The sequence below is a fragment of the Pseudophryne corroboree genome, chromosome 1 (genome assembly GCF_028390025.1).
Source record: "Pseudophryne corroboree isolate aPseCor3 chromosome 1, aPseCor3.hap2, whole genome shotgun sequence".
Lineage (NCBI taxonomy): Eukaryota > Metazoa > Chordata > Amphibia > Anura > Myobatrachidae > Pseudophryne > Pseudophryne corroboree.
The window spans coordinates 74,931,478-74,957,066 of NC_086444.1; the positions used below are offsets into that span (position 1 = coordinate 74,931,478).

Below are 25,589 nucleotides of genomic sequence, written 5' to 3' on the forward strand. Positions count from 1 at the left end.
CTTCTCCTCTGGTCCACTTATCCACTTGTTTCATTGCTTGATATCTCTCTCCCAATGTATTTTAAATATTGTAGACGGGCCTATTTTCAGTTTGTGTTGAAAAATCCTTTACAAAACTTTCTTTTCAACGGATCATGTTCAGACTGTTATTTAAAGTATCACCCTAGAGCATCAGAATTTTTCTCATGGCACCCCTAGACCAAAAGTTTCTTACTGAGTAATTTAGAAATAAATATTAAATTAAGCAAATTGTGTTATATGTCATCCTTAGGTTCACTTGTTTGGGGAGGTACAAGATTTGTTTGTTTGGCCACATATTTTATGATTGGCAGTCACCAGAACTGGTTTTGCCTATTTCTTTGACCATAAATAATTTAAATTGGTCCTGGACCACTAACCCGTGGCACCCCTACAAGTGCCCTGAGGCAGCCCAGAGTGCCACAGCACACATTTTGAGAACCACTGACTTATGCAGTTATTTAATGTCATTCCCTTATTTATGCACAAATGAATGTATGTTTAGAGAGAGCGCATGGTTTTGGGCATCAGGATAGTAGGATTATTGGTTCAATCTGTTGTTGAGTGGAGCAGACTCGCCTCATCCATGCAAAAGGACTGATCATTTATTAACCTGCGGGCAAGAAGTGCCTTTATACCCCTATACTTTCAACGGGAAGACTGTTGCACATACTGGGCGATGTAATGCAGGTGAAAATACAATTACCTATGTTCTACAGTAGATCACAAAAATTGTGACCCACATACAAAGGTCCGAATGTCCCCTCACTTTTATCCTAAAAAATAAAGGAGGTTCAACCTGAGTTTTAGAAGATAAAATCTGTAAGAGGTAACAGCACTTTAGTAAGTGACTTACTGTACATTTTCCACCACCTGCTTAATTTTTTTATTTTTAACGCCTATAATCCTACAAAATTGGGGCATCCATATTTTTGAAGGCCAGTACCCCAAAGCAGAATGTGGGTGTACACAATGGTGTAGGTGCACATAAAGAAGACATTGTCCATCCATATTTTTTAAATGGCCTTTAAGGGGGTTTATTGATATATTCTGCACAGGATAGGAATCATGATTAACTTGTCTGTGCTAGTGACTCTATGCATTGTTCTGCAGATAACAGAGCTCTCAAAGGAGGTGAACAAACTCAAGGATGCACTCAACAGCCTCTCACAGCTGTCCTTCACCACAAGCACTTCCAAGCGTCAGGGCCTGCAACTGGAGTCTTTACAACAGCAGATCAAACAGTTGCAGAACCAGCTGGTGGTGAGTCCGTCTTCCCAACATTTACTGATCATTTCAATTATTTACTTTACTTATATAGAGCCCAGTGCAGCAGAGTCCACATTCTCGATCACATAAAAAACCCACCAGGGTCCATTTCATCCAAACTCAGTGACCCTAAATTGGACATAATCACCTGGGTACGTCAACTCTCCACAAGTTGAGACTTGTACGGGACAGCAGTGGTTCCATAACTTTCTTGAATAACAGCTCCCTGTCCGGTGAGGACCAGTGACGTCCTTCTCATCTGCTGTGTCCACTGCCCAGCTGCCAGTGACGGTTGTTCACTAATGAGCATGCGCTGTGATTGTCTTCTCATACGCATTAACTCAGCGGGGAACACAGCCATACTTAAAGGCTTTGCAGATGCTGGATAGGCTTTTGCTGGGTCCCCATTACCGTCAATCGGGACAATACCACTAATGCAATCTGTAGATGGTGTAAGCAGTACATTGACAAACAGCAGTCAGATAAGTTTACCTCTGTTTGCTAAATACAGAATTTAGGACATGGCACCTTTAGTGCGGCAGATGGTTTTGTCACATGAAGATGAAGAGGTAGATGAACCTTTTTACATGAGTGAGTCTTTGTGTGGCGGCCATTAAGAGATGATGCAAAAAATTGTTGCCTTAAGATTTATAGGGCCACCATTGCACGGCCAGTTTCCAGTGGTGGTCATGAAGCGGTTGATGCATATAAAATCTCTATTTGGGATGTGTTACATCCGTCTGTAAACACGTCTTGTAGCAGGACAATGTCCGTGACCAAACACTGGCATCATTTGTTTTATCGAAACATAAATAAAGAACATGGAATCCAGGATGACCGGAGTCTATTTAGACTATTATGAATATATTAGGTGCAACTTATTTGTAGCATGTAGTCTACTTGGACAGCTGGGACATCGTGTCTACGTGCCTGTAAGTGTCACTGATCACAGACAGTGTCCCAGACAACAGGAGTGATCCAAGTTCTCTCCGCAGAATAATGTAAAAGGCCGGTAGGGAATATTAAGTGTCTTGAAATAATAAACAATGCAATATATTAAAAGTTAAATTAAAGCACTCCTCTCAAAATGGACATTGCCCTATTAGGAAGCATCTGATGTTGGCTATTCCTCTGGCACCCTTTCCTTAACCATACTGTCGCCAGCTGAACAGCATTAGCAGGTGTTATCGTGTGGACCCTACCGAGCCTATATATTTCAGAGCACATTCCTCATTGCAGACTTTTTTCAATATTTTGTTTGTGGCGCCTCCACTCACTGCACTCTAGGATGCACAGAATGGTGGCTCCTCCACTTATGACCCTGCAGAATGCACAAAATGGTGGCTCCTCCACTCATGACCCTCAGGATGCACAAAATGGTGGCTCCTCCACTCATGACACTGCAGGATGCACAAAATGGTGGCTCCTCCACTCATGACACTGCAGGATGCACAAAATGGTTATTAAGCATCGGGGGAGGGTAACACAGCAAAAAGATCCAGGGATCTTTCAGCACGGGGGAATCCAGAAGCGAGTTAAGGAGGGAGTGGACTAGATTCCAGAAGGAAACGATGGACAGGCAGGTCCACCATATGTGTAGCATAGTGCCTCTAGATCCGCAGTTCCTCCAGCAACTAGGGAGGAGGACGGAAAGAGTTTAAGTCTGTCAGGGGTGTAGTACCAACGGTAGTAAATTTTGTAAGCCGTCTCCTTAAAAGCAGTAGCAATAGAACATTTAGCAATCCCCAGTCTCATGTCCTCCCAATCTTCGCTCTCTGGAGGAGGTCCAAGATCACGTTCCCATTCGAGTTCGTGTGGCCGGGAGGAGGGAAGGGAAGAATCTAGTAAAAGGGAGTAAAGTTGGGAGATTAAGCCTTTGGAGAGGTGAGAGTTAATGCATAAACTTTCAAAGGGGGTGAGGACTCGAAGCAAAGCGGAGGAGGGCAGAGAACCTAGGAAGTGGCGGATTTGTAGGAATTCTAAGGGATTAAGTGAGTACGAAGGGGTCTTCTGTTGGAGGTCAGGTAGGGACAGCCATTGACCCCGATCGGCAAAATTAGTCGGAAATTTGAAGCCCAGCGTTATCCATGTACGGAATCTCGTAATCGAGAATCCAGGAGGAAACATAGGGTTCTGCCAGATAGGGGTCAAGGGCGAGGGGGTAGTGGTAAGACCCATCTTCAGGGAGAGGGAGTCCCAAATTTTAGGGTTAAATTTAATAGTGGGGAGGAGTTTGGAGGTTGGGGGTCGGGAGGTAGAGGGCAGACCCCATAAGGGGGTCAGGTCCGAGAGGTTAACGAGGGCAGTCTCGATATCCAACCAGGATACAGACCCCGGAGGAGCATGAGAGGTGACAATATGGGATAGGTGGGAGGCTAGGTAGTAGAGTTTGATATCAGGAAGACCTCTACCGCGAGCGGAGGTTGGCCGTTTCAGGGTATTGGCGGCGATGCGGGGGGGTCTGTGGTTCCAGATAAAACGCACGAGGGCTCGTTGGATAGTGCGAAGAAAGGAGGCCGGGACTGCCACAGGGAGGGTCTGGAAAAGGTAAAGCCATTTGGGGACTATGGTCATTTTAACCGCTATGATCCTGCCCAGCCACGAAATGAAGAGACTGTTCCAGGATGTCAGGTCAGCGAGTGTTTTGGTGAGGAGGGGTGGAAAGTTTTCCCGGAAGAGAGAGTCGTAGCGGGAGGTCAAATAAATCCCCAAATATTTAATCTTTGTGGGCTGCCATTTAAAATTGAAGTTGGCGCGAAGGGATTCAGCCTCTCGGTGAGGGACATGAAGCAGCATAGCCTCGGATTTGGAATAATTGATCTTGTAGCCTGATATAAGGCTGTAAGAATGCAGGACTTAAAATAAATTTGGGAGTGAGATAAGGGGCTGGGTCAGAGAAAGTAGAATGTCGTCAGCGAAGAGGAAGATTTTAGGATCGATACGGCCTACTTGTATACCGTGTATATTTGGATGAGCTCTAATTTGAGAAGCGAGGGGCTCAATAATGAGGGCAAATATTAGCAGTGAGAGAGGGCATCCCTGACGTGTACCATTTGAAATGCGGACCGGAGCAGACGGGACGCCATTCATTAAGACTGTGGCGGAGTATAGTGCCAGGACACCAGTGAGAAAGTCACCAGACAAGCCATAGGCCTCCAGGGCGGCTCTCAGAAAACTCCAGGAGATCCGGTCAAATGCCTTTTCAGCATCTAAAGAGAGCATGATAGCAGGGGATCCCCTGGAGTTCGAGATGTGTATAAGATCAAATGCACGTCTGGTGTTATCCCTCGCTTGGCGGCCCGGGATAAACCCCACCTGGTCGTAATGGACAAGGGAAGGGAGATACAGGTTAAGGCGGTTGGCTAGGATTTTAGCGAAGATTTTCAAGTCCAGGTTCAAGAGAGATATATGTCGGTAGCTAGCGCAGTTAAGGGTGTCTTTGCCTTCCTTAGGGATCACCACAATTCTAGCCTCCAACATCTCAGGAGGAAAGGAGTCGCCATGGACAATCCTATTAAACAGGGACTAAAGGTGGGGGGAGAGAAGATCGAAAAAAAATTTGTAGTAAAGAGCCGTGAACCCATCCGGGCCCGGGGATTTACCAATTTTTTGCATGAGTATAGTCTGGGCAATTTCTTCCACCGAGATCTCACTGTTAAGATGGTCCATGGCGTCCTGAGGCAATCTAGGCAAGTTAGAAGCTGAAAGAAAGTGAGAGACTAGGTCAGAGTGGGGCAGAGAGGAAGAACCAGGTGAGGGGGGTGGAAGGTTGTACAAGTCAGCGTAGTAGGATTGGAAGGCAGCCCTAATGGCGGTGGGGTCATGAACAAGCCGATTGAGGGCGTTTCTGATAGAAATAATATTAGTTTTGGCACTCGTGGAACGGAGTCGTGCCGCTAGGATCTTGTCTGCCTTGTCTCCCTTCTCGTAAAAAGACTGGCGAAGCCATTTGAGATGTTTGGCCACCCGTCTGGAGAGAAGGAGATCAAGTTCTGCTTTGACGGTACGGAGTTCAGACAAGACATCCTGGTCGGAGGACACCTTATGCTGGGTCTCGAGTGTGTGGAGTTTAATAGAGAGTTTGTTAAACTGAGTGAGGAATTGCTTTTTGGTTTTGGAGGCCAGGCTTATAATGTGCCCACGAAGAACTGCCTTGTGTGCCAGCCAGAGAGTGGACCTAGAAATGTCAGGGGAATCGTTCAGAGTAAAATAGTCAGAAATCTTGTCCTGAAGATGGGAACGTATCTCCGGGTTGTGAAGGAGGGAGTCGTTAAGACGCCATGTCATGGGGCGGGGGCGTGAGAGCAGACCCGAGAGGTCGCAAGAGATAGGGGTATGATCAGACCAGATATATGGGCAGCGTGGAGATTCAGAACGAGATCATGGCTGAGCAGGACCATATCAATGCGGGAGTAGGAATTATGAGGAGCAGAATGAAAGGTATAGTCACGAGCAGAGGGGTCTTTTATCCTCCAGGAGTCATAGAGAAGCTGGGATCGCATGAGACGGAGGAGGGATCTAGAGCGGTGGGAGTCAGACGGTGAAGCAGTGGGGAGAGAGGGAGAGCGATCTATCTTAGGATTTAAAACAGAGTTAAAGTCCCCAGCAAGTATGAGGTCGCCTTGCCGGACTCGAGTATGGAGAGTATCTAGCTTTGCAAAGAATAGTTCCTGTCGTTGGTTAGGGGCATAGACGTTAGCTAGGGTGCATAGTTTGTTATTAAGTTTCCCAACTAAAACAAGAAACCGGCCATCCTTGTCGGCATGGGAATCTAGAAGCTCAAAGGTGAGGTGGCGGGCAAATAAAATCGCGACCCCCCGTTTCTTTGCTGAATGATCACCGGCATGGAAAGAATCAGGGTATGGTTTACATTGCAGCGTATGGTGGGAGTTATGTAGGAAGTGAGTTTTCTGGAGAAAGACAAGGTCGCCCTTATGGAGTTTAAGGGAGGAAAAGAGCTTACTTCTCTTTTGAGGGCTATTCAAGCCCTTCACATTAAAGAAGAGTACCCGGAGACCCATGGGAAAGCAACAAAGAGGTAGGCTGAATAGAAGGAGTGTATAACACTGAAAGTAGGGGAAGGAAGAAGAGAGATAGAGAAGAAGGATACAAAGCGGGAGACAACGTGGTCAGAAAGGAGGGAGGAAGGAATGGAAACCGGGAGGGATGGGAGGGTAGTTGGTCATCTGGCAATAGGGGCCAGGACCGGTAGTGCTGACAGGGGGAAGGGATACTAGGTGTTGGGAGGGCACCTAGGTCAGCAAGAGGGCTCAAAGCCCTAAGGGGGCGCGGCATGGGATCCAGATGATGGATCACAAACCACGTAGCAATGGGTAGGAGGCAAACCTCCCCTGGGGGGACCCGAGGGAAAAAGCTGGAAAGAAAGCAGGAACAAAGAACCGATGGAGCGCCAGCTCCAGAAAAAGGGAGGAGCAGGGGGTAGAGAAAAAACAGATTATCACTTTTTAGCATATTAACATTTTAACACTTTAACAAGAGCTAACAATCAAAGCAGTCGAGAATCAACTAAGGGGTCGGGAAATCAGGATGCGGGAGATCTAAAGTGAAACAGCTCCCCTGCTAGGGGAGTACGACCAGGAAAGGTCGACGCAATTATAAAGAGGAGGCATTAAATCAGAGAGCTAGAAGTCCATCAGGGAACTGGAGGTGGAGCTGGGGAGGCCGCAGAAGCTGGGACCGTAAACCACTCAGATCGGGGAGGCTGAGGCGAGGTCCGCTGTGTCCGCGGTGGCAGGCGTTGAGTAGAAATATCCTGCTCAGCGGTGTGGATACCCAGCTTGGAGAGCAGCGTTTGAGCCTCGGATAGGTTCCTGGCCATGAGCAGCTTCCTTTGGTACCAGACCAGGATACGGAAAGGGAAGCCCCAGCGGTATTTAACATTATGACGGGAGAGAAGGGAAGTGACGGGTTTAAAGTCTCTACGTTTGGCCAGGGTGAGCGGGGATAAGTCCTGGAAGATCTGCAGGGGGGCATTCTGGAAAGTCACAGACCCCAGCCGTCGGGCTGCTCTTATAATGGCCTCTTTCGCAGTGAAATAGTGCAGTCGGAGGATGACATCCCTGGGCTGGGAGGAGTCTTGGGAGCGAGGTTGGAGGGCTCGATGCGCACGATCCAGGAGAAGATGTTCCTCAGGGGTGATAGGTGGGCAAAGAGGCGCTTAAGGTAAAGGTCAAGGTGGGCCGCTTCGACCTCCTCAGGGATACCCCGAATCCTCAGGTTATTTCTCCTCGCCCTATTGTCCTGGTCCTCATGCTCCTCCCGCAATTGGGCTACATCTTGGCGGAGTTGATGGAAGTCGGTCTCGACCGCTTGCTGGAACGACACCACCTCTTCCACCCGTCGTTCAAGTTGATCCATTCTGGAGCCAATGTCGGCAATATCGGATTTCAGGGAGTGGAGAGCCTGAACAGAGGTTTTAACATCCCACATCTCCTTAAGGAGGGAGAGGAAGTCCCTGCGGGTAAGGGGTGTGAGATCGTCATCTTCGGCCTCAGAATCGGAGGGACCATGGGGGGGTTCAGGAGCATCGGACCTGCTCTTGGCCGGGGTGCTCTTTTTAGTAAGGAATGGTATGAGGTCGGACCCCTGTGACTTTTTGCCGCCCCTGGGCATTGTGAACATATGAGAAAGGGGGTGGACAGCAGGGTGGGAGGTAGAGAAGGCGCTCCAGCAGTAAGGCTCAGGACCAGGGGGGGTAAGGCGGGGGCTCTAGAGAAGGATCATGACGTGGCCAGCCGAGCAAGGCGGGTGGGACAGGGCCGGGGAGCTTCGGCAGAGAGGAGGGTCCACGTGGTCCCGGAGAGGAGCCAGACAGTCAGAGGCTGCAGGGGACAGGGCACTCTGGGGGTCCACCTCCGTCCAGGAACTGCGGGGATGAGACACGGACCAGCCAGTGACCGGGGCAGCACCAGGACCACTGAAGCCCGTCCCCAGTCAGGTCCGGCGGAAGATAGTGTGCGGCGCCGGGAACCGGCGTTTATGTCGCTACTCCAAAGGCCTCTCCCTCCCCGGGCGGCCAGCAGACAGCGTGCGGCCTGGTAAGCTGGAGACTGCACTGTAGCTCCGGGAGACCAGAGGCCCCAAACAATTAGCAGAGCCCAGGGCAAACAGGACACCTCTCCCCAGCAGGCAGACCACACTCCCTGCTTCAGCTTTTAGTGTGGAGTATCTGGGGCCCAAGTCATGCAAATATGGGTCTGGAGTGTGTCCCTAGCAGTTGTCGGGTAACTCCCAGTGGGGCACCTCACCTCGGGTCCCTCCCGGAGGAAGGGAAGATGGCCGCCGGCTCCACCAGCACCAGCCGGACGTCTTCACAGGGGAGCCGTGACCAGCTCCACAGAGCGCCGAGCAGCCTCCCCGATCCTGGGAGGGGTAGTCAGGCCGGCTCCCGTCCCGCCAGCGGCGCCGAGCATAAAACAAAGGAGGTCCCGCTGCCGTAGCGGCACTTCCGGTGTCGCGGGATAGATCCGGCAATCGAGGTCCCGGCTTTAGAAGGTGGACAGGCCACAACCCGCAGGGACCGATCTAACAGCCCCCTGGCTCCGTGACCTGTCACACCGTATGTCCGGGGCTTAGGCTGGCCGGGAGAAGCGTAACAGGACCGTCGGGCACCGTAGCTAAGGTAGTTTCTCTATCGTCCTAAGTGGATGCTGGGGTTCCTGAAAGGACCATGGGGAATAGCGGCTCCGCAGGAGACAGGGCACAAAAAAGTAAAGCTTTACTAGGTCAGGTGGTGTGCACTGGCTCCTCCCCCTATGACCCTCCTCCAGACTCCAGTTAGATTTTGTGCCCGAACGAGAAGGGTGCAATCTAGGTGGCTCTCCTAAAGAGCTGCTTAGAGAAAGTTTAGTTTAGGTTTTTTTCTTTACAGTGAGTCCTGCTGGCAACAGGATCACTGCAACGTGGGACTTAGGGGGAAAGTAGTAAACTCACCTGCATGCAGAGTGGATTTGCTGCTTGGCTACTGGACACCATTAGCTCCAGAGGGATCGAACACAGGCCCAGCCGTGGAGTCCGGTCCCGGAGCCGCGCCGCCGACCCCCTTGCAGATGCTGAAGCGTGAAGAGGTCCGGAAACCGGCGGCTGAAGACTCCTCAGTCTTCATAAGGTAGCGCACAGCACTGCAGCTGTGCGCCATTTTCCTCTCAGCACACTTCACTGGGCAGTCACTGAGGGTGCAGAGCGCTGGGGGGGGGCGCTCTGAGAGGCAAATATAAACCTTATACAAGGCTAAAAATACCTCACATATAGCCCATAGGGGCTATATGGAGATATTTAACCCCTGCCTGACTGGAAAAATAGCGGGAGAAGAACCCGCCGAAAAAGGGGCGGGGCCTATCTCCTCAGCACACGGCGCCATTTTCTGTCACAGCTCCGCTGGTCAGAACGGCTCCCAGGTCTCTCCCCTGCACTGCACTACAGAAACAGGGTAAAACAGAGAGGGGGGGCACATTAATGGCTATATATATATATATTAAAGCAGCTATAAGGGAGCACTTAATATAAGGATATCCCTTGTATATATAGCGCTTTGTGGTGTGTGCTGGCAGACTCTCCCTCTGTCTCCCCAAAAGGGCTAGTGGGTCCTGTCTTCATTAGAGCATTCCCTGTGAGTTTGCGGTGTGTGTCGGTACGTGGTGTCGACATGTATGAGGACGATATTGGTGTGGAGGCGGAGCAATTGCCAAATATGCAGATGTCACCCCCCAGGGGGTCGACACCAAAATGGATGCCTTTATTTGTGGAATTACGTGATGGTTTATCTTCCCTTAAACAGTCAGTTGAGGACATGAGGCGGCCGGACAATCAAGTAATGCCTGTCCAGGCGCCTCAAACACCGTCAGGGGCTGTAAAACGCCCTTTGCCTCAGTCGGTCGACACAGACCCAGACACGGGCACTGATTCCAGTGACGACGGTAGAAATTCAAACGTATTTTCCAGTAGGGCCACACGTTATATGATTTTGGCAATGAAGGAGACGTTACATTTAGCTGATACTACAGATACCGTAAAACAGGGTATTATGTATGGTGTGAAAAAACTACAAACAGTTTTTCCTGAATCAGAAGAATTAAATGACGTGTGTGATGAAGCGTGGGTTGCTCCTGATAAAAAGTTGATAATTTCAAAAAAGTTATTGGCATTATACCCTTTCCCGCCAGAGGTTAGGGCGCGCTGGGAAACACCCCCTAAGGTGGACAAGGCGCTCACACGCTTATCCAAACAAGTGGCGTTACCCTCTCCTGAGACGGCCGCACTTAAGGATCCATCAGATAGAAAGATGGAAGTTATTCAAAAGAATATATACACACATGCAGGTGTTATACTACGACCAGCTATAGCAACTGCCTGGATGTGCAGTGCTGGAGTAGTTTGGTCAGAATCCCTGATTGAAAATATTGATACCCTAGATAGGGACAATGTTTTACTGTCGTTAGAACAAATAAAGGATGCATTTATCTATATGCGTGATGCACAGAGGGATATTTGCACACTGGCATCTCGGGTGAGTGCTATGTCCATTTCAGCCAGAAGAGCCTTATGGACACGACAGTGGACAGGCGATGCGGATTCAAAACGTCACATGGAGGTTTTGCCGTATAAAGGGGAGGAGTTATTTGGAGTTGGTCTATCAGACTTGGTGGCCACGGCTACTGCCGGGAAATCCACTTTTTTACCTCAAGTCACTCCCCAACAGAGAAAGGCACCGACCTTTCAACCGCAGCCTTTTCGCTCCTACAAAAATAAGAGAGCAAAGGGCTTGTCGTACCTGCCACGAGGCAGAGGAAGAGGGAAGAGACACCAACAGGCAGCTCCTTCCCAGGAACAGAAGCCCTCCCCGGCTCCTGCAAAAACCTCAGCATGACGCTGGGGCCTCTCAAGCGGACTCGGGGACAGTGGGGGGCCGTCTCAAAAATTACAGCGCGCAGTGGGCTCACTCGCAGGTAGACCCCTGGATCCTGCAGATAATATCTCAGGGGTACAGGTTGGAATTAGAGACGGATCCTCCTCATCGTTTCCTGAAGTCTGCCTTACCAACCGTCTCTTCCGAAAGGGAGAGGGTGTTGGAAGCCATTCACAAGCTGTACGCTCAGCAGGTGATAGTCAAAGTACCCCTATTACAACAAGGAAAGGGGTATTATTCCACTCTATTTGTGGTACCGAAGCCGGATGGCTCGGTAAGGCCTATTCTAAATCTGAAGTCCTTGAACCTCTACATAAAAAAGTTCAAGTTCAAGATGGAGTCACTCAGAGCAGTGATAGCGAACCTGGAAGAAGGGGACTTTATGGTATCCTTGGACATCAAGGATGCGTATCTACACGTTCCGATTTACCCCGCACACCAGGGGTACCTCAGGTTCATTGTTCAAAACTGTCACTATCAGTTTCAGACGCTGCCGTTCGGATTGTCCACGGCGCCTCGGGTCTTTACCAAGGTAATGGCCGAGATGATGATTCTTCTTCGAAGAAAAGGCGTATTAGTTATCCCATACTTGGACGATCTCCTAATAAGGGCAAGGTCCAGAGAACAGCTGGAGACAGCTTTAGCACTATCTCAAGAGGTGCTAAGACAACACGGGTGGATTCTGAATATTCCAAAATCCCATTTAATCCCGACAACTCGTCTGCTGTTCCTAGGAATGATTCTGGACACGGTTCAGAAAAAGGTTTTCCTTCCAGAGGAAAAAGCCAAGGAGTTATCCGATCTGGTCAGGAACCTCCTAAAACCAGGAAAAGTGTCAGTACATCAATGCACAAGAGTCCTGGGAAAAATGGTGGCTTCTTACGAAGCAATTCCATTCGGCAGATTCCATGCAAGAATATTCCAAAGGGATCTGTTGGACAAATGGTCAGGGTCGCATCTGCAGATGCACCTGCGAATAACCCTGTCACCAAAGACAAGGGTGTCACTTCTGTGGTGGTTGCAGAAGGCTCACCTATTAGAAGGCCGCAGATTCGGCATTCAGGATTGGATCCTGGTGACCACGGACGCCAGCCTGAGAGGCTGGGGAGCAGTCACACAAGGAAGAAACTTCCAGGGAGTATGGACGAGTCTGGAAAAGTCTCTTCACATAAACATTCTGGAACTAAGAGCAATCTACAATGCTCTAAGCCAGGCGGAACTTCTCCTGCAAGGAAAGCCGGTGTTGATTCAGTCGGACAACATCACGGCGGTCGCCCATGTAAACAGGCAGGGCGGCACAAGAAGCAGGAGTGCAATGGCAGAAGCTGCCAAGATTCTTCGCTGGGCGGAGAATCACGTGATAGCACTGTCAGCAGTGTTCATCCCGGGCGTGGACAACTGGGAAGCAGACTTCCTCAGCAGACACGATCTTCATCCGGGAGAGTGGGGTCTACATCCAGAAGTCTTCAACATGTTAATAGACCGTTGGGAAAGACCAATTGTAGACATGATGGCGTCTCGCCTCAACAAGAAACTGGACAAATATTGCGCCAGGTCAAGAGATCCACAGGCAATAGCTGTGGACGCACTGGTAACTCCTTGGGTGTACCAGTCAGTGTATGTGTTTCCTCCTCTGCCGCTCATACCAAAGGTATTGAAGATCATACGGCAAAGAAGAGTAAGAACAATACTAGTGGTTCCGGATTGGCCGAGAAGGACTTGGTATCCGGAACTTCAAGAGATGCTCACGGACGAACCATGGCCTCTACCTCTGAGAAGGGACCTGCTACAGCAGGGTCCCTGTCTTTTTCAAGACTTACCGCGGCTGCGTTTGACGGCATGGCGGTTGAACGCCAGATCCTAAAAGGGAAAGGCATTCCAGAAGAAGTCATTCCTACCTTGATTAAGGCACGGAAGGAAGTCACCGTGAAACATTATCACCGCATTTGGCGAAAATATGTAGCGTGGTGCGAGGATCGGAGGGTTCCGACGGAGGAATTCCAACTGGGTCGTTTCCTACATTTCCTGCAATCAGGATTATCTATGGGTCTCAAATTGGGATCCATTGAGGTTCAAATTTCGGCCCTGTCAATATTCTTCCAAAAAGAATTGGCCTCTGTCCCTGGGGTCCAGACTTTTGTCAAGGGAGTACTGCATATACAGCCTCCTGTGGTGCCTCCGGTGGCACCGTGGGATCTAAATGTAGTTTTAGATTTCCTCAAATCCCATTGGTTTGAACCATTGAAAAAGGTGGATTTGAAATATCTCACATTGAAAGTGACTATGTTACTAGCCCTGGCCTCTGCCAGGAGAGTATCTGAATTGGCGGCTTTATCTTATAAAAGTCCTTATCTAATCTTCCATTCGGATAGGGCAGAACTGCGGACTCGTCCGCATTTTCTCCCTAAAGTGGTATCAGCATTTCATCTGAACCAACCTATTGTGGTGCCTGCGGCCACTAGCGACTTGGAGGACTCCAAGTTGTTGGACGTTGTCAGAGCCTTAAAAATATACATTGCAAGGACGGCTGGAGTCAGAAAATCTGACTCGCTGTTTATATTGTATGCACCCAACAAGTTGGGCGCACCTGCTTCTAAGCAGTCGATTGCTCGTTGGATTTGTAACACAATTCAACTTGCACATTCTGTGGCAGGCCTGCCACAGCCTAAAACTGTAAAAGCCCACTCCACAAGGAAGGTGGGCTCATCTTGGGCGGCTGCCCGAGGGGTCTCGGCATTACAACTCTGCCGAGCAGCTACGTGGTCGGGGGAGAACACGTTTGTAAAATTTTACAAATTTGATACCCTGGCAAAGGAGGACCTGGAGTTCTCTCATTCGGTGCTGCAGAGTCATCCGCACTCTCCCGCCCGTTTGGGAGCTTTGGTATAATCCCCATGGTCCTTTCAGGAACCCCAGCATCCACTTAGGACGATAGAGAAAATAAGAATTTACTTACCGATAATTCTATTTCTCGGAGTCCGTAGTGGATGCTGGGCGCCCATCCCAAGTGCGGATTATCTGCAATACTTGTACATAGTTATTGTTAACTAATTCGGGTTATTGTTAAGGAGCCATCTTTAAGAGGCCCTTTCTGTTGTCATACTGTTAACTGGGTTTAGATCACAAGTTGTACGGTGTGATTGGTGTGGCTGGTATGAGTCTTACCCGGGATTCAAAATGCCTCCCTTATTGTGTATGCTCGTCCGGGCACAGTACCTAACTGGAGTCTGGAGGAGGGTCATAGGGGGAGGAGCCAGTGCACACCACCTGACCTAGTAAAGCTTTACTTTTTTGTGCCCTGTCTCCTGCGGAGCCGCTATTCCCCATGGTCCTTTCAGGAACCCCAGCATCCACTACGGACTCCGAGAAATAGAATTATCGGTAAGTAAATTCTTATTTTTTTGCCCTTACAGCAGGAGCTCCTGTGCAGCGCGTCCTCCCTGTTTGCTTGCTAAGCCACGCCCCACTGTCACTTTTTAAGTAAATATATTGATATACCCAGACTGTATATCCACACATAAACCTTTGAGTGTGGAATTTATTATTATAATTGTTTTAATATCTAATAATACCCAGGGTTCTATTTTAAGCGCACACTGTATTTTCTTCACACTTTTATTTTTTAATATTAAACTATTTCATGGGTTTACTTCCTTTGTTATTTTAAAAACTGTATCATTAAAACGTATGTTTTAATTTGTAATTCTACTCTTACAGATTGAGTATTCATTGTTTCCTTCTGTGGGAGGAATTCAATTATGCACGGTAAATAACCACGGCTAATTGATCCCCCAGGGGTTATTCAATTATCTCTGATAGCCGGCACTATCAGGGATTTTTTTTTCACCTTCCCGAATTCTACCCTATATCGGTATATTTAGTTGATAGTTGTACTGGTCCTATACCTAGTATTTTAAAGACTTGTGATAGGACAGATAATTGGACTGTACCTGATCTTCTTTCTATAACACATGTTTAAAAAAAAAAAAAAAATCCTGTGCAATTAGTGTTTTTATAGCAAATTCATTCAGTATTATTCTCTAACACGTTATTTGTTTTTTGTGTTCGTTTTTTAAGGATACCAAGAAGCAGCACCAGGAGATAGTGTCAGTTTACAGAATGCACTTGCTCTATGCAGTTCAGGTAAACTGCTTGTTAATAATGTGACTTATTTTACTTCATCTGCTCTGTAACTGTAACAAGTTTCTGCATTTCTAGTCTTTAATTTTTAAAAAGAACATTGCAAGTGTTAGAAGCTAACGGAGATTTACTGTATCAAAGCTTGGAGAGAGATACTGTAAAGTGGAGAGAGAACTGAGGATTAGTCATGCCTTAAGCGATAGCTCAGGTTGTTCAACTGTTGCACGGACAGGCGTGTTGAGGCGTGACTACATACGCAGCATGCAATACACATCTTCACCACTGGATGGCTAATGCTCCACTAATCCAGTACTGTAGAGCGAATAGTGGTGGATTGAGCTACAAGCTCTGGCAAATGGTCAGTGACGACTGTAATGTTACTGTATACTGTACACAAAGACCAATGGTCAGACGGAGAGAGTCAATTTAAATAAAGAAACCAATAAATCAATCAATAAAATGAGTGTATACCGATGCAAATGAATGTGTTAAAGCAATAGTCCACTGACGTTAGGCATACAGTATTGTATGTGAGCGTCCAAGTCTCTTAGCCAATATAGCAAAACCCATGGGAAGGGATCTCTCTGCGTTATACTTATAAAGATAACACTTTGCCGCTGTAGCCTTTAGAGCAGAGTATGTTACAAGCTGTTTGTTCTACTTAGTACTCAAATAGAAAATACTCTACAGGGATGCTAAGCACAGTGATTTGGCATCTAGGAACTTAGGGAGGAGCTTTTATTTCTCCCTATTATACTTATAAAGATAACACTCTGTAGCCTTTAGAAGAGAGTACTTTACAAGCTGTTCATGCTACTTAGTACTCAAATAGAAAAAACTGTACAAGCTCCTCCCTAAGTTCCTGGGTGCAAAAACACTGTGCCTAGCGTCGCTGTACAGTATTTTCTATCTAGCCAGAATCCCGCACCCCCGTGCAAGCTGGGCGGACAATTGGTGGGGACCCGACACACGGTTGCTTGCCATTTCCCTTGGCGGTGTCACATAAACTAGTGGCTGGTCTGCCCCGAAAACCAAGATTCTCCTCTTTCATATGGTACCGGAGAGGGTGCAAAGTGGACCCATTTTCCCATAGACTATAATTGGCCCTGTTAATTCTAACCCTGCATGAGTTCCCGACGCTTGCCGTTAGCCTTGTGGGGGTCACAGAAACGTGGGGTAGGTATCCTCTGGTAGCTAATTGTCTCCCCTTCCATACCAACCCCCCAGAACCGGAGATATTAAACTTTAAGACCATTTTTATTTAATTTTATTTAAAAGCTCACATAAACCTAACGTCAATAGACCATTGCTTTAACACGTTCGTGAAGGAGGTGGAGTCGGAACAGCGGGGCGGGGTTACACAGCACTGTACAGCAGCGCAGGCAGCATGGGAGGAGAGGAGGGAAGAAGCTGTAGCAGGGCTGCACAAACTGATTTTGTGTAGTCTCTGCGCAGCCCAGGACTTACTCAGCCGCTGCGATCACATCAGCCTGTTTGGGACCGGATTTTATGTTAGACACCCTCCCTTCAAACGCCTGCATTTTTCCAAACACTCCCTGAAAATGGTCAGTTAACACCCACAAATGCCCTCTTCCTGTCAATCTCCTTGCGAACGCCTGTGCGAATGGATCCTTCACACAAACCCGTCGTTGACTGGCGATCCCCTTTGCAGCCATGCGACACGCTGGCTCAGTGCGGTGGATGCGCAGTTCGGATCTGATCGGCCGCTGTGCGAAAACACACAGCAGCGATCAGATCTGAATTACCCCCATTGTCTGTATGAATGTGTGTGTGTGTGTGTGTGTGTGTGTGTGTGTGTGACTGTATTGCAAGTATGCATAGGTGTAACTATAGTGGGTGCAAGGTGTGCCATTGCTATGGGGCCCAGAGGCTTAGGGGGGCCTGGACCCAGGTTATCAAGTTGCATAACAATTTCCTTGTCTGCTAAGCAATTGTAATGTGTCATAATCTGATCTGCTCATTATAACATGGTGGGCACTGTGATGTTGTATACGAAGAACTGGGGCACTATAATGTGGCCCAGTATGAACAGTAAGCACTGGAATGTGGCATAATATTAACGGAGGACACTGTGGGCGGTATTCATTTCTTTTCACCCCTTCAACACCTGCTTTGTTTCTGCCGACAGGCGTGGTATAATAATTTCAGCTCGCTACCCCTGGGGTAGCGAGGGTGCACAACCCTTTACGCAGCTAAACCTGATTACTATGGGCGCAATATGCACGATAACGGGGATCACTTTAGAAAGGAGTTTGGGCGTGATATATTATTTGAATTCCGCCCTGTATGTCATAATGTGAATTGTGTGTGTGTGGGGGGCATAATGTGTACTGGCAGCCATACAATGTGACATCATGTAAACTAGGGCACTACTAATGTTCAGAAAATGAACTAGGGCTCTGTAATAGGACATAAAATGAATAACTGCTGCAGAGAGGTGTCTCTTAAGTAGCATTATGTTGCTATGGGGCCCACAAAGTTCTGGTTATGCCCCTGTATGTATGTATGTATGTATATGTGTGTGTCTGTTGTATGAGTATATGTGCATGACTGTATAACCAACCGTCCCGAGGACCCAATCCCCTCTACCCAAATGTTGCTTTAGTGCCCCGGACCCGCCAAAGCTTTAATCCAACTCTGCTGCCATTGCAATACTCCCTGCAATACAATAAATTAAAATGACTCTACTACTAAATAGTAATTTGCTAGTGTTTTAACACTTTCTCTTGTCTGTTACGTGTCATAAATAATATATCAAAGCTTTTCGTTGCAAGGTAGTTTATTCACAAATTGTAATGAAGAAATATTTTTCATGGTCTTGTAAAAAAAAAAAAAGGTTAAAAAACTTTCAGAACCTCTGTATTCTTGGGGTCAGAGGTTGATGGTGTCTGGTCTATTTTAATTATTTTTTTAAGTCTATGTAGAAATTGCTTGATGCATGAACTTACAGTAACCAAACATATGCATTAATGCATTCTACACGGTTGAGTAACATTATTATGACCACTTCCTCCATTTGACATTGGCAGCACGTAGCCCATGAAGAACCATGCTCTGGCTTGGTGGGAATATAAGGTGTGTGATAGGCCGTCTGCACACATATCACTCGTTGTCATGGCTAAAAGGGGTGATTTATCGGCTTTTCGAGCCAAGGGTGGCAGTGTTTCTGACACAGCGCAGTGTGAGAACTGTTCGTGTGCTGCTGTGGTGAAGGTGTATCCTGACTGGACAAATGGCACCATTACCAAAAACCGGCGAGGAAGCTGCGGAGCACCACGTGCAATTGATTTGAGAGGTGAACGTCGGCTACGAAAGTGCATGAGGGCCGACCGACACACTACAGTGGAGCAGCTCACCGTCAAAGTGAACCTGGGGGCTACCAGACGTGTGTCTAAAACAACAGTTCAGCCCGTCTAGCTGCTGTCCGTACTGCACACGGCGTTTACTCTGGCTATTAGCTGGTGGTCATAATAATGTGAGTTCACCGTGTATCTTGCACTGTTTGTATGCTCTATGGTTTACCATATATTTTAAATGGTCATCATGTGACATTTGATCTCCTTCTGCTCTCTAACCAGGGCCAAATGGATGAAGATGTCCAAAAAGTGCTAAAACAGATACTGACTATGTGCAAGAGTCAATCGCAAAAAATCTGATTGTGGCATCACCAATAGGATGAATATGTACTACAGCACTGCCTCTTAGTATTACAGAGATCCCCCAAATATGCTGGATGTCAAACGTTTGCGTTCTTCTGTATCAGAAAATTGTTTTTTTTTTTCTTTTTATATATATATATTTTTTGATAAGAAACCACCGTCTTCGATCAGCATTCATAATGGACCGCTAGCATGTTTTCTAAGATAGTTTGCCAGGAACGTCTTTTGGACTGCTGCTGGACATCTTACTAGAACTCTCATCTGGTAGCAAATAAATGGAATACACTGAGAGATGTTTATGGAAACTATTGCCCATGTAGTGGTGCATAAAAAGTTGCTTTAACTACTAGCAACAAATCTGTCAATTTGTTGGTATTTTCTACCGTTACAGCACCTTTATTTTGTGCACCAGTTTTCATACTGTCCCAAATCAGATTTTGTAGCACACATACTCATTATACTTAGACCATACTAGTGAAGGGCTAGTAAAGTAGTTTTCTTATGCAGTAATATTATTCTGAATTGTTTTTTTATATATTTTATTTTTAAAATAATAGCTCTTTGATTATTGTAACTTTATTGTTGCTTAATTTTATAGATCAGACTAGTAAAATACATACATGGGTCTTACTCTCTCCGGAAAAGTTTTGAAGTTTATTTTATATACAGTATATGTTTTCATGTGCGTAATACATATGTCTGCATTGTGATCCCACTCCAAGTTAATAAACAAATAATAAATAAAATAATAAGGACTGGAACACTACAACGAGTCTAGAAAAGTGTGTAAAGTGCAAAGGCTAAGGCGGTATGTAACAAAAAGTCCAAAAATAAGGAATACTGCACCCCCTTTATTGTAATCTATAAGGCTGTTGGTAGTCATGAGGGCCCCTTCTTGACACCATATAAATCAGAGGTTCCCAAACGTCGCCATTGCAATCCAGGTGTTAAGGATATCCATGCTTGAGCCGAGATGGTTAAATGAATTGACTGAGGTACTAATTGAGTCACCTGTGCTCAAGCATGGAAATACTTCAAACTTGGGGGCAGATGTATTAACCTGGAGAAGGCATAAGGAAGTGATAAACCAGTGATATGTGCAAGGTGATAAATGCACCAGCCAATCAGCTCCTGCCTGTTAATTTACATATTGGAGCTGATTGGCTGGTGCGTTTATCACCTTGCACTTATCACTGGTTTATCACTTCCTTATGCCGTGTCCAGGTTAACACATCTGCCCCCTGGACTGTAATGGCGGAGTTTGGGAAACTCTAATATAAAGGTTGCTGCCCAGTTGTTTTTTTTATAGAAGTCCCAAAAGTTATAGAGGAGACCACAATAATTTACACGATGGGTGGTATTCTGTGTAATTCACAAGTGATGCTAATGAGCACTGAAGGGATGACGGGAAATGCAGTAAGTGATTGTTGTGGTTGTACCTGCATTATATATAGTAGTCTATACACATATCACCATTACTTTTGTATTATAATGCCACACATGTTCCTGAAAGCCATCTTCTTGTTTGAGCTACTAAAAGTCCCGGATGGCAGGTCCTCTTCCATGGTTCATGGGTGAAGTATTTTAGAGTGTTTTACTGCAGTTAACCACCTTGCCTTGTCTACTGCGCTCCCTCATTACCTGCCCGACATCCGCCATCATGTTTCTCCTTTATGATATTTGATTTGGTAATGACGACTTTCAGGATCTTCGTTCTGACCTGACTGCAATCCAGACCTCCTGACACCCTGAATCACTAACCAGCAGGTACCTTACTAGAGTTGCATCTGTGGGGTCAATCCAATTAACTGTGAAGGGGGCAAGTTGCAATTGAGTTGAAGCGCTGGCAACTCCACTGCAATTTGCACTCTTTATTGGTCCATTCTCACCCCGGCACAGCCGTACGGGGCTGCAAACCAAAATCTGCAAATACAACAGTACCGGATGTGCAGCATACAAACGCACTTACCCGTGCCGTGATGAATTCAAGGTTAATTGGGTTGACCCCTGAGAGTGGTTCACAACACGAAGGCTGTATTAACACTCCACTAAATCTGCTATAAAACCGTTGCCAAGTTTTATGTTTCCCTAAATATCATAGGTTTAATGCCCAGGATTAGATGTATAAAAGTTTCTATAGAGGACAGGTAGAGAAGTTGACCGTTGCAACTAATCTGAAAATCATTTTAGAAAATGTACTTTCTATGGGAGAATCTTCTACACGTGTTCTCTGTAGGTTTGATACATTTCCCTCTCATCGATGTTTTAAGCGAAGGTGTTGAATGAAACAACATCACCACAATCATTCCCTACAAAAAAAAGGTTTGGAACAATGCTCAGATTACCAATGTGCGTAATTGTGTTTGAGTTGCAAAGTACATTCATTTGTTTTGTGGAAAAGCAATAATCCATGCCTTACTACATAGAATATATGCGTCATCCCCTGCTCATTAAAGGAGGCATTCAGATGTGGATGGAGGTGCTGCGTCTGCACAAAGTACTGATTATCGGTACTTTGCGCATGTGCAGGACCCGTTCTGCACATGCGCGAATAGGTCCTGCGATGATGGACGCAGTGCAGCATCAGACTGTCAGTGATGGACAGTCTGATGTCATTTTGGGGGCAGGGAGGGGGTAATGGCTGCCTCCGTTTCTACAAATTGAGGCATGTATCCGCCGTTGCAGGGAAGGAAAGAGGCCAGGATCTCCGACAGAGGATGGAAATTTCCTGGCCTCTAGGTAGCCGCTGCGGTGGCCAGCTTGCATGACCCATTGCAGCCAGACGATGGTGTCGGAGATTATTCGATACTGCGTCCTTGCATGCCTGACACCTCCTGCTGCATTACCATATTGGTGCATTCTATGTAATCAGCAGCGATTGCAACTCCAACCACAGCTGAATGACCCCCTAAATGACTTTTCACAATATCTGATGGCAGAAGATAAACCCTTATTGGTAAAGTAAGCGTGGTACACACTATAAGATAACAGATGCCGAAACTCGACAGAGCAGTTACTGTATCTGGAGCCCCAACTGCTTATTGGTAAAGTAAGCTGGGTACACACTATAAGATAACTGATCCTGAAACCCGACAGAGCAGTTATCTGGAGCCGCCACTACTTATCGGTAAAGTAAGCTGGGTACATGTTATGCACACCAGTGCCTGCAGGAATGTACTGGTGTCTGAACTGTTATGCACACCAGTGCCTGCAGGAATGTACTGGTGTCTGAACGGATAGGGATGCAAAACAAATGAACTCACAGACAGACTGGGGAATATGACATTACATACACAGAAGGTGATAGGGTAACAAAATAAACACAAAGTGAACAGAGAGGCCCAGAGGCTAAGAAACTGGGTGTCTCCCTAGTATTAGGAATGCTCAGATGGAAAAAGCAAGATGTTGTGTTTTAATACGTAGAGAACCCGAAATGCTGTTGCTAAGGGCAACAGCAAAACCCTAAAGGGTTACCAACGGGTGTGGCAGTAAACTCCTTGGTCAGAGATGGAATGATAGACACAAGGAGAGTCTCCACAATCCTAATCCTCACTTGCAGTGCACAGGTTCAGCTTACTGCCACTAAACTGACACCTGACACCTTGCACAGTGAGAAAGGATTTAGGCAGGCAAGTCTGAGAATACAGCCGCAAACTTGCTAAATTCACAGAGTAGCAAAAGAACCTCAGCAAGTTAAACGACTGACTCCAGTTTTACTGCTAGGTCTGGATTGGCAGAGTGTAGTACCAAACCCCAAGGCCTATTTGCAGTAAGCAACAACAAATACAAAGCTACACAGTACTGGCTAACTTTCAGGAACTGACTAACCAACAAAGATTCAGCAGCATCTGCTTAACCTGAGAAGAGGCCTTATATAGCAGGTGCTGTCCACGCCCCACTCAGACCTCACAGACTGTGAGCACAAAAACCAGCACCGGATCCCCTGCCGTGCACAAAGCCTGTAACCACTGCACAGCAAAAGACCCGAACCGGAGTATCAGCTGCGCTCAGGCCACTCCGCTAGCACTTGTCTCCCGGTTGCCATGACGACGTGGCAGCACAGGGCAGGAGACCCTAACAGTACATACTATAAGATAACTGATGCCGAAACCTGACAGAGCAGTTATCTGGAGCCGCCACTGCTTATCGGTAAAGTAAGCTGGGGACACACTATAAGATAACGGATGCTGAAACCCGACAAAGCAGTTATCAGATCGTTGTGCGCCTGTACACAAATTCTTGCTCAGTGTGTGCGCTAATGGTGACGTATAATAAGGTGCACCAATCAATATTACTCTGTGTATGGGCGCTAAAAGTGGGCTTCTCAGGCTTAGCACATTAAGCCAAATGAATGTGTACAAGGTAAGGAGTTTGTGGCGACATTTACATTAATGTCTCAGATGGGAGACCGTCAGTAGACGCTGCTGAGTGCGCTTTTGCGTGCAGCTCAGAATAAGCCGCCTAGATGGTTGACTGATTGGCGATTCTACCTGCAATCAGAGCCGAGCAACTCCAAAGTGTCGAATTTATTTATGTATATGTAATACAAATAAGGGTGTAAGAAAACGTTGCCACTGATTCTGAGCCCATGCTGTTGCCACCGCTGTAGCTTAATACTAGTGCTAGCTAATGCCCAATTGGTATTGCATTTGATTTAGAATTAGACAAAAAGTCAACATAATACAGTAAATGGTGAGTGTAATAACCAATCTTCATGCAATCTAAGGGCAGTTTGAGGGCAATATAACATCACAGGTTTCATTTACGCATGACCTTGATATACTGTATGCCTAGCATGCATGTACAATATATCAGTGCCAAATGTGCATAACGATTGTATGATACAGTTGAATCTTATCCTAGAATAGTGTACAAATTACAAATATAGAAAGTTTCCATGTAAGGACTCTGCACCTACTGGACATGAATGGTATTACAAGTTTGCTTTTCCTGAAGTATTCCTGGTTTGTGGAATGGTTCTCGCCGCCTTAATTTCCCCTAAACAAGGTGAAAATCAACTTGAAAATATACTCAAGTTGTATTACCCCGAACATTAGTCCAGGATACCTAGCAAATCCAAGATAGTCTTGTCTGGGTCGTAGCAAAAGACAGACTTCAGGTATTTATATTGGCACAGTGGCTATGTAAGAGATTTATAATGCTTGAAATAGTAATAGTACAATACAGTATTTTTTAGCTCTAAAACTGGCCTATAATAGTTACAAATTATATTTATTTGCTATTTGTTGTAATCGTTATTGTAATTACTTGCTCTTAATAAGGTTTGTTATCGGACCACATTGTAAACAACAATTTAAAAAAAAATGCCTTTAAACTTTAATGCTAAATTTCTACCTTTTTATGTTTTCTACAGGTTTCTTTTTTTTAGAGAGAGATAGGAAATAAAACTCACAAAATAACAATTTGTTTGTAATGTGTGTTTTCATACATTTCATGTTAAATGAAGGGTTCTGTTAACTCCCCTCTTATTGGAGAGTGTTGGAAAGCCTACTGTGATATAAGGGTTCCTATTGTTTCACTATGCATATTTATTACAGCTCTGTTGAAATCTTAAGTTTACGCCTTGATATCTACGTTATACAACTTATGCAATGCGTAATGTGTCCGTACACAAAAATAAAATAAAAGTAGCTATCTTTTTAATCGGCGTGTCTGTGATCTATGTATATTTTCCTATAGTAACAAAATCGCAATATAATTGGTGTCAGAATAGTAAATTTGTCACAAATGTGCAGTTACTGCCCTGTCTGGATCAACATGGATGGAACATGAAAGTTTATTTCTATCAAATATATTTACTTTCTGAAGCAATATATAACTTGCTTACGAATATACTGTATGTATATATATGTGTATGTATGTATATATATATATATATATAATATGTGTGTGTATATATAATATTGTGTCAGGAGAGGTGCTTTGCCACCTGTAAGCTACACACAGGGTCCTGGGGATGGATGGACTGGGTTCCCATCCATTTGGCCCAGACCAGGTCTTGTAGGCTTCTTAGCCCAAGAAGCTGCTTCGTCAGCCAGCACCTGGGTGCTGGGTTTAAAGCAGAGTCTCTCCCATGAGTCAGGGCTCCTGAAGGCAGTTAGTGTCCAGGTGAATAGGCCTGCTAGGGACAGTGGGATCTGGAGGGCAAGGCCACTAGTGTCAGGATGCTGGGACCTGAAGGGTTCCTTATTAAGTAAGAGGGAGTGAGGCAGGGCCTAACCTCCCTGGTTGTTTATACTAGATACAGTGATCTTTGTTTTATGTGTATCTTTGTTTTTGAACAACCTGAATAAAAGGTAATTGTTGTTTTTGCACAAGCCTGGAGTCGGTCGCTGGTGGAATTTTTGTAGCAGAGCACATTCTAGCAAGACTCGTGTTACAAAATATATATAGCCACAACATGCAGTATAAGGGATGGCAGCAGCTTCTCCTACCAAGCTTGCTTGTGTTTGTGTGGATCTGGGTGCTTCATCAGTGCACTGGATTTGAGAAGTTAGAGAGCAGCTAACAGCAAGAAGAGACGGGTGTCTTACGAT

At 46.2% G+C, this 25,589-nt stretch overlaps 1 protein-coding gene across 2 annotated transcripts in view; it reads left to right on the top strand.

Annotated features, from left to right (window-relative positions):
• Positions 1-19,801, top strand: part of RAI14 (retinoic acid induced 14) — a 275,686-nt gene extending 255,885 nt beyond the window's left edge. For both annotated transcript variants that reach the window (XM_063960665.1, XM_063960657.1), the window contains 3 exons: positions 1,132-1,281; positions 15,290-15,355; positions 18,952-19,801. In XM_063960665.1, the coding sequence (XP_063816735.1) occupies positions 1,132-1,281; positions 15,290-15,355; positions 18,952-19,029 (294 nt within the window). In that variant the 3' untranslated portion in view covers positions 19,030-19,801. The remainder of the gene's footprint in view (positions 1-1,131; positions 1,282-15,289; positions 15,356-18,951) is intronic.
• The last annotated feature ends 5,788 nt before the right edge of the window (positions 19,802-25,589 follow it).